The sequence below is a fragment of the Odontesthes bonariensis genome, chromosome 24 (assembly GCF_027942865.1).
Source record: "Odontesthes bonariensis isolate fOdoBon6 chromosome 24, fOdoBon6.hap1, whole genome shotgun sequence".
In the NCBI taxonomy this organism is placed as follows: domain Eukaryota; kingdom Metazoa; phylum Chordata; class Actinopteri; order Atheriniformes; family Atherinopsidae; genus Odontesthes; species Odontesthes bonariensis.
In genome coordinates, this window is record NC_134529.1 from 6,438,210 (window position 1) to 6,454,372 (window position 16,163).

General features: G+C 39.7%; 1 protein-coding gene across 1 annotated transcript; it reads left to right on the top strand.

The window, feature by feature from the left end:
- Window positions 1-660: 660 nt before the first annotated feature.
- slc30a2 (solute carrier family 30 member 2) lies at window positions 661-13,289 on the top strand. The gene is made up of 8 exons (XM_075459212.1): window positions 661-743; window positions 7,213-7,424; window positions 7,920-8,066; window positions 9,637-9,790; window positions 10,086-10,305; window positions 10,755-10,860; window positions 12,338-12,472; window positions 13,144-13,289. Exons 1-8 carry the CDS (start codon window positions 661-663, stop codon window positions 13,287-13,289), a joined length of 1,203 nt encoding a protein of 400 aa, XP_075315327.1.
- The last annotated feature ends 2,874 nt before the right edge of the window (window positions 13,290-16,163 follow it).

The following is a 16,163-nucleotide window of genomic DNA, read 5'->3' on the forward strand; positions in this document are numbered from 1 at the left end:
ATGAACATAAATCAAGCTGCTATAGGCTAAATTTGGTTATATGTGAATATTAAAATAGTATAAAATATTGCCCTTTTTTGTTAATTGTGCTGTATTTGCAATAGCCTGTGTACTTTTTTAAACCATGTAATTCATTTTTGGTTGAAATTGATATGCTTTTAATTCTGTTTCAAGCTCACAAACACTGAGCCTGCTCTGGAAATTGATCTGCGGTCATAGTGACGCTTGTCCCATTATGCTCCCCAGCCGGAGGTGTCCTGCACGTGCCGGGTGATCAGTCAGGCTCTGCACTATCTGCACCTTCCAGAGACAGCAGCAGCTGCAGTGTGGAGTGCGCCGTGCCTTCTGACTGCTGCAGCTCCATGTTCAAGGCTACAACTCCTGTCAAATTAAAACCTCCCACAGAAAACCCGCAAATGGTTTCCTCCCGCTGCCTCTCAGCACCGCAATGAAGGAATTTACTGGCTTGTTCTGAAGTCTTGCAGCTCACAGAAATGAGGTGTGGGCCGACTTTGCCCCGCGTCTTCTGAACGTCAGGGAAACCGGAGCTGTCGACTCTAACCGCAGCATCATTCTCACATAACCGGAGGGGGAAAAAACACCTTAACTTATATTTTTTTTCTCTTTCTGGACCCCTGACTTACTACAGGCTGAAACAAAATGGATAATAACGCTGCAAATTCGGAGAAATCTCACCTCATTGACGAGAAGAGTGCGAAGATGTATTCCCTGAAATTGCAAAGGTGAGAAATGTGCTTTAGAACCGCAGCTGCGTGCAGAATATTAGTGCATGTTACAGTATCCAGTTAAGTTACCTGAACAAATTCTGTGTTGAATATATCATGCATGTGAGTACAAACTGTTACCTGAATGGAAAGGCGTTAAAAGAAAGTGTGAGATTGGGAGGTAATCTATTTCAAATGTAAAAAGTTAACGTGATACGTGCGTGCGGCACTGATCCATCGTTGTGTGCGTAATGTTAAGGCGCAGTGGGAGCAGTTGTTACTGTGGTGCATGTTAAGCAGGCCGGCGCTCTCGCGGGCTGTTTTATGTGAATGAACAAATTCATTTCCATGGTTGGCTTGTTTCTGGACAGCCTATGACAAATGGCCCCGGGGCCAGTTCAGTGAGCAGTGCTAAAAACTCATCATCTGTCATTAGAGGGGAGCACGAGGCGGCTCCGTGCGCGTTCAGACCCCAGAAAGGGTTATAAGCGAGATTTGGGTCTACTCTGCAAACACAAGAAGGCGCAGGTGACGGCACAAGAAATGCTGGAATTATAAAAGATCAGTCAAAACAGCATTCAAATAAATGTAAAGTCGGTAATTCAAGTGTCTGACATATTAGCAATGAGATAAATGATAATAAAAATAGGTATTCTTTCGAGAAAACAAGTGTGTTTTAACTCAGCAACGATAACTGTGCAGAAATAGCAGATATTAGAGAGGGCCCTAAAGTACAGGCCTTCTAATAACTTAATAACACTGTTTAAAATCAATTAAAAAAAAACATCACAGTCTCGCAGCAAATAAAACCGATTTTCTCCGCAGAAAAAATCCCTTCAGCTGTTCCAGAAACACACCTGGTGGCCCCACTTCCTGTGGGAGAACAGGTGGAGACGTTTTCTTATTTAAACCTGCTGAAAACGTTAAATAAAACGAGCCTGCTTTATAATAAACTCAACCAACCGTGATCTCTTTAGAAATTTCGGAAAATATCTTCTTTTGTTGATCTTAAAAGGCCTCGTGATTCATGATCGTGAAGTGGTTTGATCACGCAGATATCTGATAATCTGTTCCACGCTTCAGAATTGGATGTTTCTCATTTTTGAGTTTTTTTTTTTCGAAATAATTTGCCAGATTCATCATGTTTGAATAGATGTGATGCGACAGAAACCAAGAGAGGAAGAGGGAGCAGCGCCGTCTGTAAAAAGGTTGCTTCACGAATACTGTTGCAAACACAGGGCCTCTGGAAAATAAATGCATTAATACAGCCAATGAATGAAATAATTAAAGCCTTTTGCCTTTTGACACGAACACAATGCAATAGGGGTTCGAACAAGGGGGGGTGGGAGACGAGACAGATGTGCATATGGCACCACATTTGGGATTTCACGCACCATTTGCACCGTTCTTGTGCGCGTGCATGCCAGCATGTGTATTGACTTCTGGGTTTTAATTCATTTTAACCAGCTGGCAGCAAAGTGTTCACAAGGACGGAATATTTGTGTTTCCACCGAAATGTCCTGAAAATGAAACATTTCGGTTTGCTGAGAATCTGCAGAAGTCTTTAAAAAGGCTTTAATGCGGTCATTTTAGCATAGAAATTATTGATAATGGGCAAATAAATGAATATGAAAAAACACACTGTGGCCTTGATCCGAAAGGAAATACATTTAGCTTTATTCCAAATGTTTTTTTTTTCATTATTTTGTGTAATATCAGGGAACATCTCATGCAAATTCATATCGTATCAGGACAGTAAATATGCTTATAGCAGCGATACAAAAAAAAAACTTAACCTACAATCCAAATGCAAACCTCGAATCCTTAAAAATGTTAATCAGTTATTAATTGGTGAAGTAATCACTTCAGCTCATGGTGGTTATTGGTTCTGGTTGTCTGGGAAATGGTGAAACTCCCAGTTCCAGAACCAAAGACTATTTTCCCTCCAGACCCAGAAGTCAAGACAACTGTGTAAATGGCACTCATCTTTATTCTTTATGGAGATCAGTAACGAGTCGTTTATAGAAATAACACTGATGAGTTATTACTAAATGCAGAGGTGATGTCATCACGCTTTCTGTTTCCAGCTCCTCCAATGAGAGGATTTGTAACATTTCTCCATCATTCATTACAGGAAAAGAATCCTGCTTCTTCGACAAAACAAGCAAAAATCCTCTTCTTTTGTCTGACTGTCAGTCCAAAATCCAAAGATATTGAGCTTATCATTAAAGGAATGTAAGAAAGACGGAAAATATTTACCTTCGAGAAGCTGGAAGCAATAAATCGATAAACCGTTGCACCACCAAGCGACAAATCCAAAAGTCTTTGTGGAGAATCCAACTCAACATGTCTTTATTAACGGCTGATTCATAAAGCATTAATAAATGTCACAAATTACCAACTCAAAATGAGCTTATGGTCACATGCCAACGAGAATTTAGTCTTTAAACATCTATTCAGCGCCAGAGGGGTGTTTGAATAATCCCTGATCTCTGATTTCTCAGTCGTAGCGGCACAAATTTGACCTGATAAATGTTAATTTAGGCTTTGATGGTTTCATTTTAGGATCTCAGATGATTTGCAGAACATTCTCCACATTCACTGAGAGCCTGAATGCTGGAGCGATTCTTACTGTTGACTAAGAAACAGATAAGTCAAAATTGGTTTTATCTGCAATTTTGCATCTACTTCTCCATTCCTCACTAAATCAAATGGCTAAAATTCCCACGATCTTCTATTAAAAATGCAGCAAAAATGTTCTAAAAAAATAGATATAACATTCAATATAAAGTCCATCATAATGTTTCTGTTATTTTAATTGATCAAATCTACAAATTGCTCATTTTGTGCAAGTTTAAAAACCAAATGTAATGATTTTACATTTACCAATATTTTTGCCTTAAATCTACAAAATATTTAAACCTTTCTTAACTGTAAAAATAGTTTCTTCTAATTGGAATAATGGGTACATTTACACTCTTAATAACCTGTGAGTGTGGACCACAAATGGAAAGGTTCTGTGCAGCAATGTGAAATCAAGCAAAAAAGTTAAACAACGACCAAAAACATGAGCAGTTCTAAAGACTTAGACCCTACAGCTTATTAAAATAAGATGTGGACATATTGTTTTACCAGTCGCTGCTGCAGCCTTCAACCATAAGCAGGAAGTCAGCGTTGCTTTAGCTGGATTTTAAGTCTCTTGTCTCACGTATACTTGTCGGTTGTGATATATTCAGACTAAAGCGAAATGTCACTGCCTTATTTATTTCAAGAATGACTCTCATTATGTGAGGCTGATAAATTAGGGCTTTTCAGAGACCACCGTCATTGATTCCACACAAGTTACCGCAGTAAATATGATACTGACGTTGTTTATGTTCAGTTTACAGCTCACAATCAACCAGAATAGTGGCCTGAAGGCATTTTTTTTTAAGGTTTGTGGGTTTTTCATGGATTTTTTGGACTTTGGTTTAGTTTTCGTAGGTTTTGGCTTTTCTGTTGTTTGTAATTTTCTAATTTTTTGTCTTGTTATTGAGTGATTTGTTGTTTTTAGGCTTCTATAGGCTATATTTGTCCTCCTTGGTTGGCCTGTTCCTGTTCTTAGTTGGGTTTCATTGCTCGTTATTATCCCTGGTTCAGTCGCTGTTTCAAGTTTAATTTGAGTTGGTTTGGCTGCAACTTTTGTTTGTTAAGTATTAAATGAGTTCAGTTCAGCCTCCTGTCCTCATCCAGTGATCTGCTGGTTGCTCTTCAACAGCTCTCTTCCTCCCTAAACCGTAACAATTTTAGTGAGACTGTTAGAGGGAATGAGAGAAAATGTCCAAATATGATAACCTCCTTGTGTTTAAAACTTTGACAAAGCTAACAGAAGTTTTTGCCCATAGTCTCTTAGACTAAATACTCCCAAACAGCTTGTAAATCTCTCCTTCAGGCTTCCTGGAAAGTCATCCGAGCCACTAACTAACCAACCAAATATACCTCTGTCTGAGACTTAGTATTTATTGGTTCTGTGAATGTTGATGTGAGTGGGGTAATAAATAAACATATGATGGTGGCTGACCTCCATTAAGCTACTGGTTAAGATAAATAATAGGGCAGAAATCTTTACTTCTTCGTAACCATGACCAGATTGTATAATCGCTCATATAGCAAATCTCATAATGATTCATCCAGTCGTTAAGGAGACATTATGCACAAAGCTAATCAAGGAATAAAGTAGCTGTGCCAAATTTTAGGGAAATTAGGACGTTGTCAAGTCACTTGAATAATAGGCAAACTAATACTACTTCAACTAATACTTGAAGTCAGGGGACCATAAGCCCACAGGAGTTATTATCTGAGGTTAATAGATATCCTATTTCCACATGGTTAATCCTTTCTCTGTTAGTGAAAAGAACATAAATTGTATTATACTGATCAGTAATAACACTTGAAATGAAACCAAAAATGAATAGAAGTCGTTGTTGATTTTTCAGGCCAAAAAGAACGTTTTCACAGCTGCTAAAATAAAAATAATTTAAGAAAAGATGAGGTGGGAATTATAATCATACTTTATTTTTGTTCAAAATAATCTGGTAGTCTACTTTAACAACCTAATACTTGTATATTTACTCTTAAACCGGACTATGTATGATGTAAACACAAAGTGTTTAGCTAGTGAAAAGCATGCTAGCTGGAGCCCTTTGTCCCTCAATGCTGATGTGTTACTTTTGTGTATCACAGCAGGTCAAAGTGTTATTTTAGTGAAATCCTTTAAAAACTTATATTAAATTTGTTCACAGTAGGATATATGTAATCACACAATGGGTTCATAGCATTGAAGCGTGTCTATGTGATGATTATATGCAGATTATTGTGTGTGTGTGTGTGTGTGTGTGTGTGTTTTCTTGTCCCGATGCCATAATTGAACAGAATCTGTTTTCCACTTGGCGGGTTCTTTTGAGCTTGGACACCCCCCATATATGAGATCGTGTGTGATAAAGGCAAACCATACAATGCTGACTGTCTTCTTTGTGAGGTGTGCGAGCTAAATTGTGTGCGTGGTTATCTGAAGTGAGGCCAAATGAGCTTTTTTCCATCTCATTAGCCACATCATTGCATCGCCCTCTCTGGACTTGGTTAGGAACAACCTGGGTGTGTGTTTGGGATCCAAATGGAAAAGTCAACAGTTTCTTTTGCTCTTGTGAGTACAGTCCAGGTCAATGTGTTGTCAGAGGTGAAGTATACCCCAATCAGCCTTAACATTACCTCTGACAGATTATTCAGATTATCTCCTTGCAGTGGCTGCACATCTGGCTGTAGGTAAATGTAAATATTTGAGCAGCTTAGTGACTGCATGAGTGGGATATATAATCTGCAGCTCTAGATGGATGGATGGATAAAAAAGTTAAAGCCGTTTCCAGTAGAAAGTTGTCAGAACACACAGAGCATCACAGTTTGTTGCATAGAGGGCTGAGAACACCTACAATTTGCATTTAGGCATTAAAATAGGACCAGGGAGCAATGGAAGAAGCTCTGATGAAGAGCTCGTCAATTGTCATAACTGACAGTGTCATATAGAGCTATGCTTGGTGGGTGTCTGCAAATGTACTAAAATAGATACCCTGCATAAAATGTGTGTTATTCAAATTGAGAAAGATAAAGGTCTTTGTTTTTTAAGTATGTTTACCCTTCCTCACTATCGACGTCGGTGGACATTATCTGGTTCCACAGAGCATCACCCATCGCACCATTCATCCACTTAAGGGAACATTGATTGCAGGACACTTTGTCAGGTTTCCACTCTGTGAGCCACTGTCAAATGATACTGCTCCATGCTGCAACATTTACTCAAGAAAATCAATTCACTCAACACCTATTACACAGTAAATTTGCTGCTATTACAGCATGAACAGATCCAACAGCTTGCCACCAGTTGAGTCTGATCTGAAATTAGGTCTGCCTCGTGGCCTCAAACAAAAAACGAGTCGGTGTCTCACTTTCTGGCTTTTTTTGACCAATCAGAACAGATTGGGTCTTTTAAGAGGGCCTTAAAGAGACAGGAGCTAAAGCAAAGCATTCCAAACAGAAGATGACGAACAGTGTTAGCGGCTTAGCTAAGTAACTTTGAGTTCAGCTCTGTGTTTTCAGCATCATGAAGGTGCTTCACTTCTTACTCGGGTCGATTACGATGGCAACCTTTGCTGGAAACCTAACCTTCTCCAGCACAAGTTAGATTTTGAGAAAATGAGTAAATAAAATAGATGTTGCTGTAGTCTCCGACAACAGTTTGATTCTCACAAAGAAGCATCTTTATGTAGCCTTAAACAGAAACTTATTTCTCTTTGATACCAAGCGTTGTAGTACTGCTATGTTGGATCTCCGTTGTTGGGTTAATTAAGCCAGATCACCTAGAGATACCCTGGATGTGTTGTTCATTAAGCCTGTATAAATCACAGGGATGGGCCCTGCTTCTCGTCATTAACACGTACCGTCTGTATCCCCACAGCTCCTTTCCAGACTCCAAAGAGCAGAACCCAGACTTCCCTTTTAAGAATGGCGGCGTGTCCGGTGCCATCGAGCTGAAACGGCGTGTCGGCGCACACTGCCACGGCCCCAGAGCTTTGGTGTGCGAGGAAACTGGGGACAAACTGTTGGCAAAGAAGAAACTTTACATCGCTTCAGTAGTCTGCCTTGTCTTCATGATTGGCGAGGTCATAGGTAAAAGTTCACTGCATTAAACAAAAGGTCAGATAGAAATGTTTTGGTGGATAATGACAGAGTCAATGATGTAATCCTTTAAGCAAATAGGGGTCCAAACGCATATATGCGTAAATGCCTAAATGCATAAAAATGAAGTGACATGTATTGGCTGACTTTTCAGATCTAGAAAATGATATAAAACAGTGAAATCTTTCTTTTTTCTGAGGCAACGATCAGTTAATCTAAAGTATCGTGGTTTGTGGCTGCTTTAAATTCCAGGTTTATTCTGCCTCTAAAGATAGATGTTTGATGTTATTTCTCAGAGGATGCTCTCATGCTCTTCACCCTCAAACCGAAAGATTTGTTTTCCATCTGCTGTTGGGTCTTTTGGAAGATAATTGCAGTAAATATTCTTTCTTCTGGTACATGAAAGGGAATATTGGCTTACAATAAAGGTGGCTTTATGCAAATATACTTCACCGACTTTCACAACATTACTTTGGTTTCCTACAGGAGGCTACCTGGCCCACAGCCTGGCCATCATGACTGATGCCGCCCACCTCCTGACAGACTTTGGCAGTATGATGGTGAGCCTGTTCTCCCTGTGGATCTCTTCCAGACCTCCAACCAAAACCATGAACTTTGGTTGGCACAGATCAGGTCAGCAAAAGAGATCAGATCTTAATCTGCGCAAATGGAGAAGATGCACACAACAGCTTTTGTGAATAAGTTATGAGATATCAAAGTGACTGATCACATGAGCAGTCAAATGTTTCTGCATCTCGAAAACAAACATGGCCCAAAACTATCTGACGTAAAAGTACTGAAACTAATTCCACAGGACTTGTCTCTATATTTCTTACATATAACTGTGGGCCAAAATAGCACGGCTAACTTTAGTTTCCACTTAGAAACTTCCACTTCCTGAATCTACACCATTTTGAAGCTTCACGTGCAGTTACTATCCTAACCACTAGAGGTCACATATCATTTTAACCTAATAAAAATGTGTTTTTTATGCCTAAATGAACAAACAACCTGTCTATGGGGTTAGTTTTGGGAGAAGGACAGTCTCCACCATTGTCTGACTAACACTGTGAAGCTTACGTTTCTATCTCCACAATATTTAATGGAAACGTTTTCTATTCAGCTAAATTCCCAAAGTTTGCAGAAATATTCTGTTTTGTTCAAGTTTCCAGAAATTGCAGAATTGTTTTTGTAGATCATCAGATCACTAACTGACCAGTCTGTGCAGCTCTAAATAAGATATTAGATAATCATATGGTATTGGAGATGCTGCCTCCAACTGTGAAATAGGTCCCGCTTTGTTGGGACAGTTGATTAAACAGAAAGATAATAAGCTTTAGTTTGAATTAAAGACTTTAAACCAAGAGTCTCAAACTATCACATCTACTCTGTGAGACAATTTCCTGAAATGTATAGAAATTATTACTGAGTGAATCTTTAGATTTCAGAGTGAACAACAAAGCATGAAAAACGATGCAATTACGAGACCTAATAACTCATATTCCAAGTTTTTCCACAGAAGAAATGTTGAAAACATCGGAGATCATTTTGAAGCCCTTCAAGTGGATCCCATTAGCTTAAAGTACATTATCTTGTAGACAAAATAAAATAATGGCCACTTCAGTATTTAAGATGGGAGTGGGTCTCAGTTAACGGTTACTGGCTAATTCAGCATAATCCATTCTGTGAAAATGATATATTCATAGAAATGACTGAGAATCATTTGGTTTTAAAGATTCAAATAACAACAAAGTCTCTCACTGAGAGTTTTCAAAACATGCACGACAGAGCAGATTATACGGCTGATTAAGTAGTTAAATGGTTCCGCTTGATTTGATCAAATGTAGAGAAATATAACGCTGAAGTCACGTTCTCACACTGATGTGTAAATCTGTCTGAGCTTTGATGTTTGAGATGTGGAGGTTTACGACAAAAAAAAAAACTATTTTCAAAGGAAACAACTTCAGTGGCAGCGGTGAACCTAACCCTGAAGGGTTTTCAGAAGTATTTTGGATATTCTCTCCCTGATATGTCATTTAAAAAAGCTCTAAGCTGTGTCCTGAGCCACACTGTACCCATGTCTGACATGAGTTTGATGTTGAAGCTTGGCCTTTTGAGGGATACGTTGGTTCTAACTAATTAGTGCTGTACAAACCGTATGCACACATTAAAGTGACACTTCCTTCTTGTCATCTCCCTACAGAAATCCTCGGAGCATTCATCTCCGTCTTGTCCATCTGGATTGTTACAGCAGTTCTGGTCTATTTAGCAATCGAGAGGATTGTACGCAATGACTATGAGATTGATGGACGTGTGATGTTACTCACCTCTGGATGTGCCGTCATTGTAAATATCATGTGAGTGCTCCTCAACTTTAGACTGTATGTTAAAGTCTCTTAACCCAAATCACTGTTGCATTAATAGATATAAACATTCAATTAAAAGCTGCAAACTGCATGACATAACGTGGATGATATTACCGTTACATTATCTACCCATCATTGAAGTGCCAGGGGAGCTGGATTGTAGCAGTATTTTCTGCTTTGAGTCATTCTACGGGCCAAGAATCTCCACATGAATGCAGTTTTTTTCTGTGTCCCATCAACAATACTTGCAAACAGACTGTAAGCACCTTTTTCTGTCTTCCTGCAGCATGGCCTACATCCTCCATCACTCGACAACCCTCCACACTCACGGCAGCGGTTATCACCAGATTGATGAGGACGGTCAGAGCCCTGTCAATCATGGCCACTCCCACACACTCCTCGGTGGCCATAGCAACACCAGCGTCCGCGCTGCCTTCATCCACGTGGTCGGAGACCTCCTTCAGAGCATCGGCGTCATGGTGGCAGCGACAGTCATCTACTTTCGGGTCAGATATAGATCAAATTCTTGTTAGGGTGAGACTGAGATTTCAGATTTGCTCAGATTTGGCCCTAAATGGACATGTATGACCTATGTGTATTAAGATTGAATGTTTTTTAGATTACGGTTGAATTTCAAATGCAAACATTTTCAGGAATGCAGCTTTAATTTTTCAGGGGAAAACTGGTATAATAGTTGATGACAAAAAATAGTAGATTTAATGCAACAAAAAGGTTATTATCAAGTGGTAAGAAGGATATGTTAATGCATACAAAGTGGCAAAAATAAGCATCGATGCATGAATGAAGCACTTAAGCATTGGTATCATCATGCAAGGTGTTTGCTCTCTTCTTCTTTCCTTTTAGCCCGAAGCATTTTAATATCTCGTGACTGTGGATATCACCATCTGATCTCTCTTTATTCACTCATTAAATGAACATCTTCTCGCTCTTCCAGCCTGAATACAAAGTAGCGGATCCCATCTGTACATTCCTGTTTTCTGTGTTCGTCCTCTGCACCACCGTCACCATCCTCAGAGACGTCTTCAGGATACTCATGGAAGGTACCGGACCACAGCACCGAACCGTGTCCTCTCTTTCTTAGACAGGAGTGGTGAAATTATTACTTTCTGGTGTGATTCTGGGAATGCTTCTTTAGATCATGGTTTTGGCATCTGACTTATTTAAAAAAAACAGAATATCAGGCCCAATGGAGGCCAGGGTTCATGCTGGATGGTTGTGAATGGTTGTTGGGGTATATTTGCATTACCACCAATGTATCATCCCCATCATTACTTGATGCCTATGATCTACTTTTGTAAAAACCTTTAAGAAATTCAGTCTTGTTTTTGACAAAGACAAGTAGGAAGTTAGGAAAGTTCTGATTCATCCTAAAACAGGCCTGAAATGTTCTGCAGTTATAAAAAGTCTTTCTAAAAGATAAGAATAATCTGTACAACTGGCAAAATCCCATCAGCATTCTTCACAGTTCATTTAACTTCAGAAAAAAATGACCACATAACACTCTGCTAATACCCTTTCCAAGGTTTTACTAGATCAATAATAACAAATTAAAGATTTACTTAGTAAGTTACCATTCAGGGGAAAAACATAAAACATGTAAGTTGGGTTGATAAACCCTTACTGAAGTTCCCGACCTGGAAATCCAACTCCTGGAGGTGGTTTAGCTTATCTTTATTACAGAGTCCTCACTTATTACAGAAAGCAGTGTTGCATTCAAACGTGATGTGATGTAACATTACAGATGGATACACCAAGCGACTGCCATGTCTAAAGGTCACTGTCCCATCTATTTAGGCTGCAAACGTAACAAGCTTTGTTTGAAAGTAAGAGAAGAAAGTACAGATGTTTGTGTTAAAATGCAATAAAGTAGAAAGTTATCAGAAAAACAAGTACTCAAGTCAAATTAAAGATACCTGAAAATAGCAATAGTAGCAAAGAATCTGTACGTCTCTGACATGGCTTAGAATAAGTAGAAGGAATATGAAGGACTTAACTAGTTTAGGAGAAACAGAAACTCTGGAAATGGAGGGAAACTGCAACCCTGGCTCTGTCCTAAAGTAGTAGTTACACTTCCTAGTTATTCCTTTAGGATAAGCCGGTGGTGTTCCTGCCCAGAAGATTTTACTGCCTGCAGCTGTCAAGCTATCAAGCTGTAATGCCACGCGCACTCATGTGTGAAACAAACTTTTAATCCACTGAAGGAAATCTTGATCTTACAGATGTCTTTAGTGCATTAAAGAAACGGCTACTGAGTCGCTTCTTTGAACTTTAAAGTCTGTCGGACAAAAGCACAGACGGTCACATCCTCAGGACGCCGTTGGATTTTAATGTCTGTTTGCGCATCATTGAACATTTCTGAAGTAACGTCCACAGTAGCTACTGGTACAGCTTTGAAACAGTGAACATGACGGAATAGAAAAGGATTCTTCCCGCCTCTCTTTGAAAGCCGTTCCCTGTAGACTCATAGAAATACTGTTGGAGCTGCTGTGTGTTGATTTACCGCCTGTTGTTTTTCAGGGTCGCCTAAAGGAATCGAGTTTTACTCCGTTAAGGAGGTGCTGCTGTCCGTGAAAGCTGTGAAGTCCATGCACAGTCTGCACCTGTGGGCTCTGACTCTAGGCCAGTCGCTGATTTCTGTTCACCTGGCCATAGGTAACTTACATTCTCATCTACCCCATGCTGAACTGTGGCAGAGTCCAGTGTTCAACACTGTGCATGAGAACAGAACAACTGTGGACATGAAAACACAAGACAGAGTAAAATGATCCTCATTAATTCCTGATAATCTTGTTACATAGAACATTGGGTTCTGACATTTACAATACGGTGCAAAAGTCCCGATCCAACCCTCATTTCTTTGTATTTTGCTCTAAAATGGCCAGGCTTTCTTGTAAAGTGATATTGGGCAATAATTCTCCCAAAAAATTTAAAGTTTTTCTTTGGACATCGGCTGCTTTTTCACTCATTTTCATTCCAAGAAGCCTGGAGAACTATTCCCGAAGACTACTTAAAGAAATGATAAGAAAACTTGTCAAAGAGGGTTCAGACTGGTCCAAATATGGACCTTCGAGCTTCTTAGAATGATACAAACTCTGTTTTGCCTTATGTACTATGTATATACATATATATACAGTGTATATATATATATATATATATATATATATATATACACTGTATATATATGTACATATATATATAATATATATTAATCACTGCACCCATTTGATGTTTTCCTGGTAATAAATGAAGGAGTGAACAGTGGCTCGAGACTTTTTGCAGACAAATTGAGGCTGACTTGCTTGTTTCCTACTGTCTCTCGTCAGAGGAAGGTGCTGACCCTCAGTCGGTGCTGCATGAGGCCACAGAGCTGCTCCACACCAAGTTTGGGTTCCACAGCATCACCATCCAGGTCGAGCTTTACTCTGAGGACATGAGCCACTGCTCCAGCTGCCAGGATCCCAGTGACTGATAGCAATACTGAACTGGGCCCAACACAACATGGACACATTCTCACAACATTATCTCTGGATGGGCTGGACCACTGAAAACTGATCTACATTCACAATGCAGCTTCCTGGTAAAGGAGGAGAAGGGGTTTTGGTATATTGCTGTGTTCACCATTAAATCAAACAGCAAAGTCATCCATGTGTCAATAGCAAATTGCTCCACGGTAACCTGGAACTGATTATTAGACCACAGAAGTATTGTATTCTTCCTCAAAATCTTACTTATTTTTTTCATTATTTATTGATTTGAAAAGGGAAAATATACATTAATCAACAAGTAAGTTCAATTTGACCAAAGTGTTGACCTGCACAACACCAAACTAAACAGAAGATCACATTATTGTGCTCTTATTCAACTCTGAATGATAATGGAAGTGATCCATGATAGTACCAGTTGTTCATAAGACTTAGCAGAGCGCTTTCAGACAGTGAAGCAGGGAGGGTCGCTGTCCTGCAGGTTTTAGACGTTTCCCTGCTTCAACACACCTGATTCAGATCAGTGCATCATTAGCAGGCTTGTGCAGAACTTAAAGGATAAGACCGTTTTTTTGACATTGGGCCCTTGATTTCACATTATAACATGATGTTCTACTCACCCCTGCTTGTTGTTGGTCATTTGGAGCTGTTCCGAAGATATTCGCGAGGCTTCTGGCTGCTCTCTTGAGATATTCGGCCATGAAACGGTTTCCTATGGGCAAGCTTATACAGGCACAAACTATGCTGTTTATAATTTATTAATTACTCTACACTAGCACTGATAACGTGGAGGTGCGTCGCTTACTTAAAAAAATCCGGGTTACTAATTTTGAATTTTAGCCGAATGAATAAATAGGCAGCAGGTCTGTGGGCTGTCTGTGGCAGTAGCACCACGAGGACGTCAGTAACACCCACTTTACGACAAAAAAATCAAAATTACAGTAACCTGGATTTTTTTTCGGAAACATCTAAAACCTGCAGGACAGCGGCCCTCGAGGACCGACTTTGGACATTCCTGGTGTATACGATGAGTACCAGTTAGGTATAAATTTATTCATGCAGTTAAATAACTGTTCGGACATGACTTGAAAAATGCAGCACACTAAGTCTGAAGTAGAAGACCATGACTGATAGATTACAGAAGTTAGAGAAGGGATGAGGTGATGTGGAAATGGAAACTAGAAGGAAGTCAAACCATGATCTTTTCCTAAACCTAACCAATTAGTTTTGGTGCAGAAAACGAAGCAAATGGTAACAGATATTTAAAAAACTACAATTGTGTCACACTGGACTTGTAATGGGGGAAAACAACAGTCTGGACTCAGACCAGAGTCTCTACCTTTGTCTTCCTCTACTGCCAACCCTGCTGCCTTCTAATGCAGCTGTTTCCAGTTGTTGGAGAGACAGTCTTTCCTGAAGCTAGTGTGAGTTTTCTACAGAAGAAAAGTAGTGTCTGACGTAATGGGAATAAAAACGGGTTCAATTTGCTCAAACTTCATTAAAGTGGGTTGAAAACACAGCCTGATAGAGGAGCACATGTTCTATATTATTACCTTTCTGGCACTGGGATCACTACTGATTTCCAGATTTATCTACTCAAACTCGGCCTTGAATTGGCATTGTATGAATTGGACCAATAAACTGAATTGCAGTGAATTTTAACTGGCTTCAATTGGGCTGAATCTTTGAAGTGCCTTGAGAAAAACTGAGCTTTTGCCTCTCCTTTGTGTAACAGCAATTAGCATTTGGCTTTAGATAAATACTGTCCATGTGAGTGTCCTAAAAGCTGTTGATCAACAACCTCACTGCTGAGGTTATCACCACAAACGTCCCTCTACTACACACATATATACTCACACACACTCCTGTTTCTACCAACCAAACATAGCAGCCTCCAAATGTTGTGTTGGCAAACAGGATTGTTTTTTATTCAGTGGATTTGTGATGTGTTCAGATGGTTAGAAACACCTCTGGGGCACTTTGTTCAGTGTTGGTGCTTAACAAACTATTTTTTTTTTATGTCACATAGCATTAACTCTTGGATACATAGCTCAGTAACACATGAGAGTCAGTATATCTTTTCAAAGTGTTAGCATGGAGCACCTGAGGAAGCATCTACCAGGAACACATGGATGACTTTGATGTCTTTTGTTTCAGCTCTCAACTTTTCCACGGCATCAACTACTGTTCTCACACCGCAGTCATCGCTCATCTTTCCATTTACGTGCTTTCCACTACAGCCATAAGACATTATCAAATACTTCAGAGTTCAATTCTTTTTATTTACTGATGCACACTAAGGGTAGACACAGTGACAAAAGCTGAAATCATCTTCAAAATGATTCATTCTGTACTTACTGTAGATTATTTCTGTGAAGAAACCCGTCAACCTGTCACAAGAATTTAGGGTGATGGGCTCTGGTCCAGATCCATCCACCAAATTAACCGGAAACACAATGATTAATTAAGCTGCAGCCATAATGTAACTCACTGAAAGTCTATTTTTGTTGGGGAGTATGATCATCTTGTATTCTTATTTTCAGTTTCCGGAGTCGTCTCACTCTATAAGTCAGCAAACAGTCATTTCTGTCCTCCGTGTGTATCACAGAGAAGCGTCAGCTAATGGTGTGCAGGTGCACTGATATGGATTGAACAGGGAATAATGAATGGAAGGTGTCAGGCTGAGCCAAGCATTCAGCTGTCTCCACTGTCAGGGCCCAACTTCTTCACTTCTGAGGGCAAAAATGATGTAGTTCTGCAGTCGGACGATTAGTTTCAGCTTCATGCTGTCGTCCATCTCATCTATCTCTCGTTGCTCCTGCACTCATCCGTCTACAACACGTCCCTCTGTTCCCCGAGCT

Excerpts from the sequence above, each read along its gene's own strand:
- slc30a2 (XM_075459212.1), top strand. The coding sequence starts at position 661 with ATGGATAATAACGCTGCAAATTCGGAGAAATCTCACCTCATTGACGAG. Across the intron at positions 10,861-12,337 it reads CTTCAGGATACTCATGGAAG|GGTCGCCTAAAGGAATCGAG; the intron begins GTACCGGACCAC and ends GTTGTTTTTCAG. Across the intron at positions 12,473-13,143 it reads TTCTGTTCACCTGGCCATAG|AGGAAGGTGCTGACCCTCAG; the intron begins GTAACTTACATT and ends GTCTCTCGTCAG.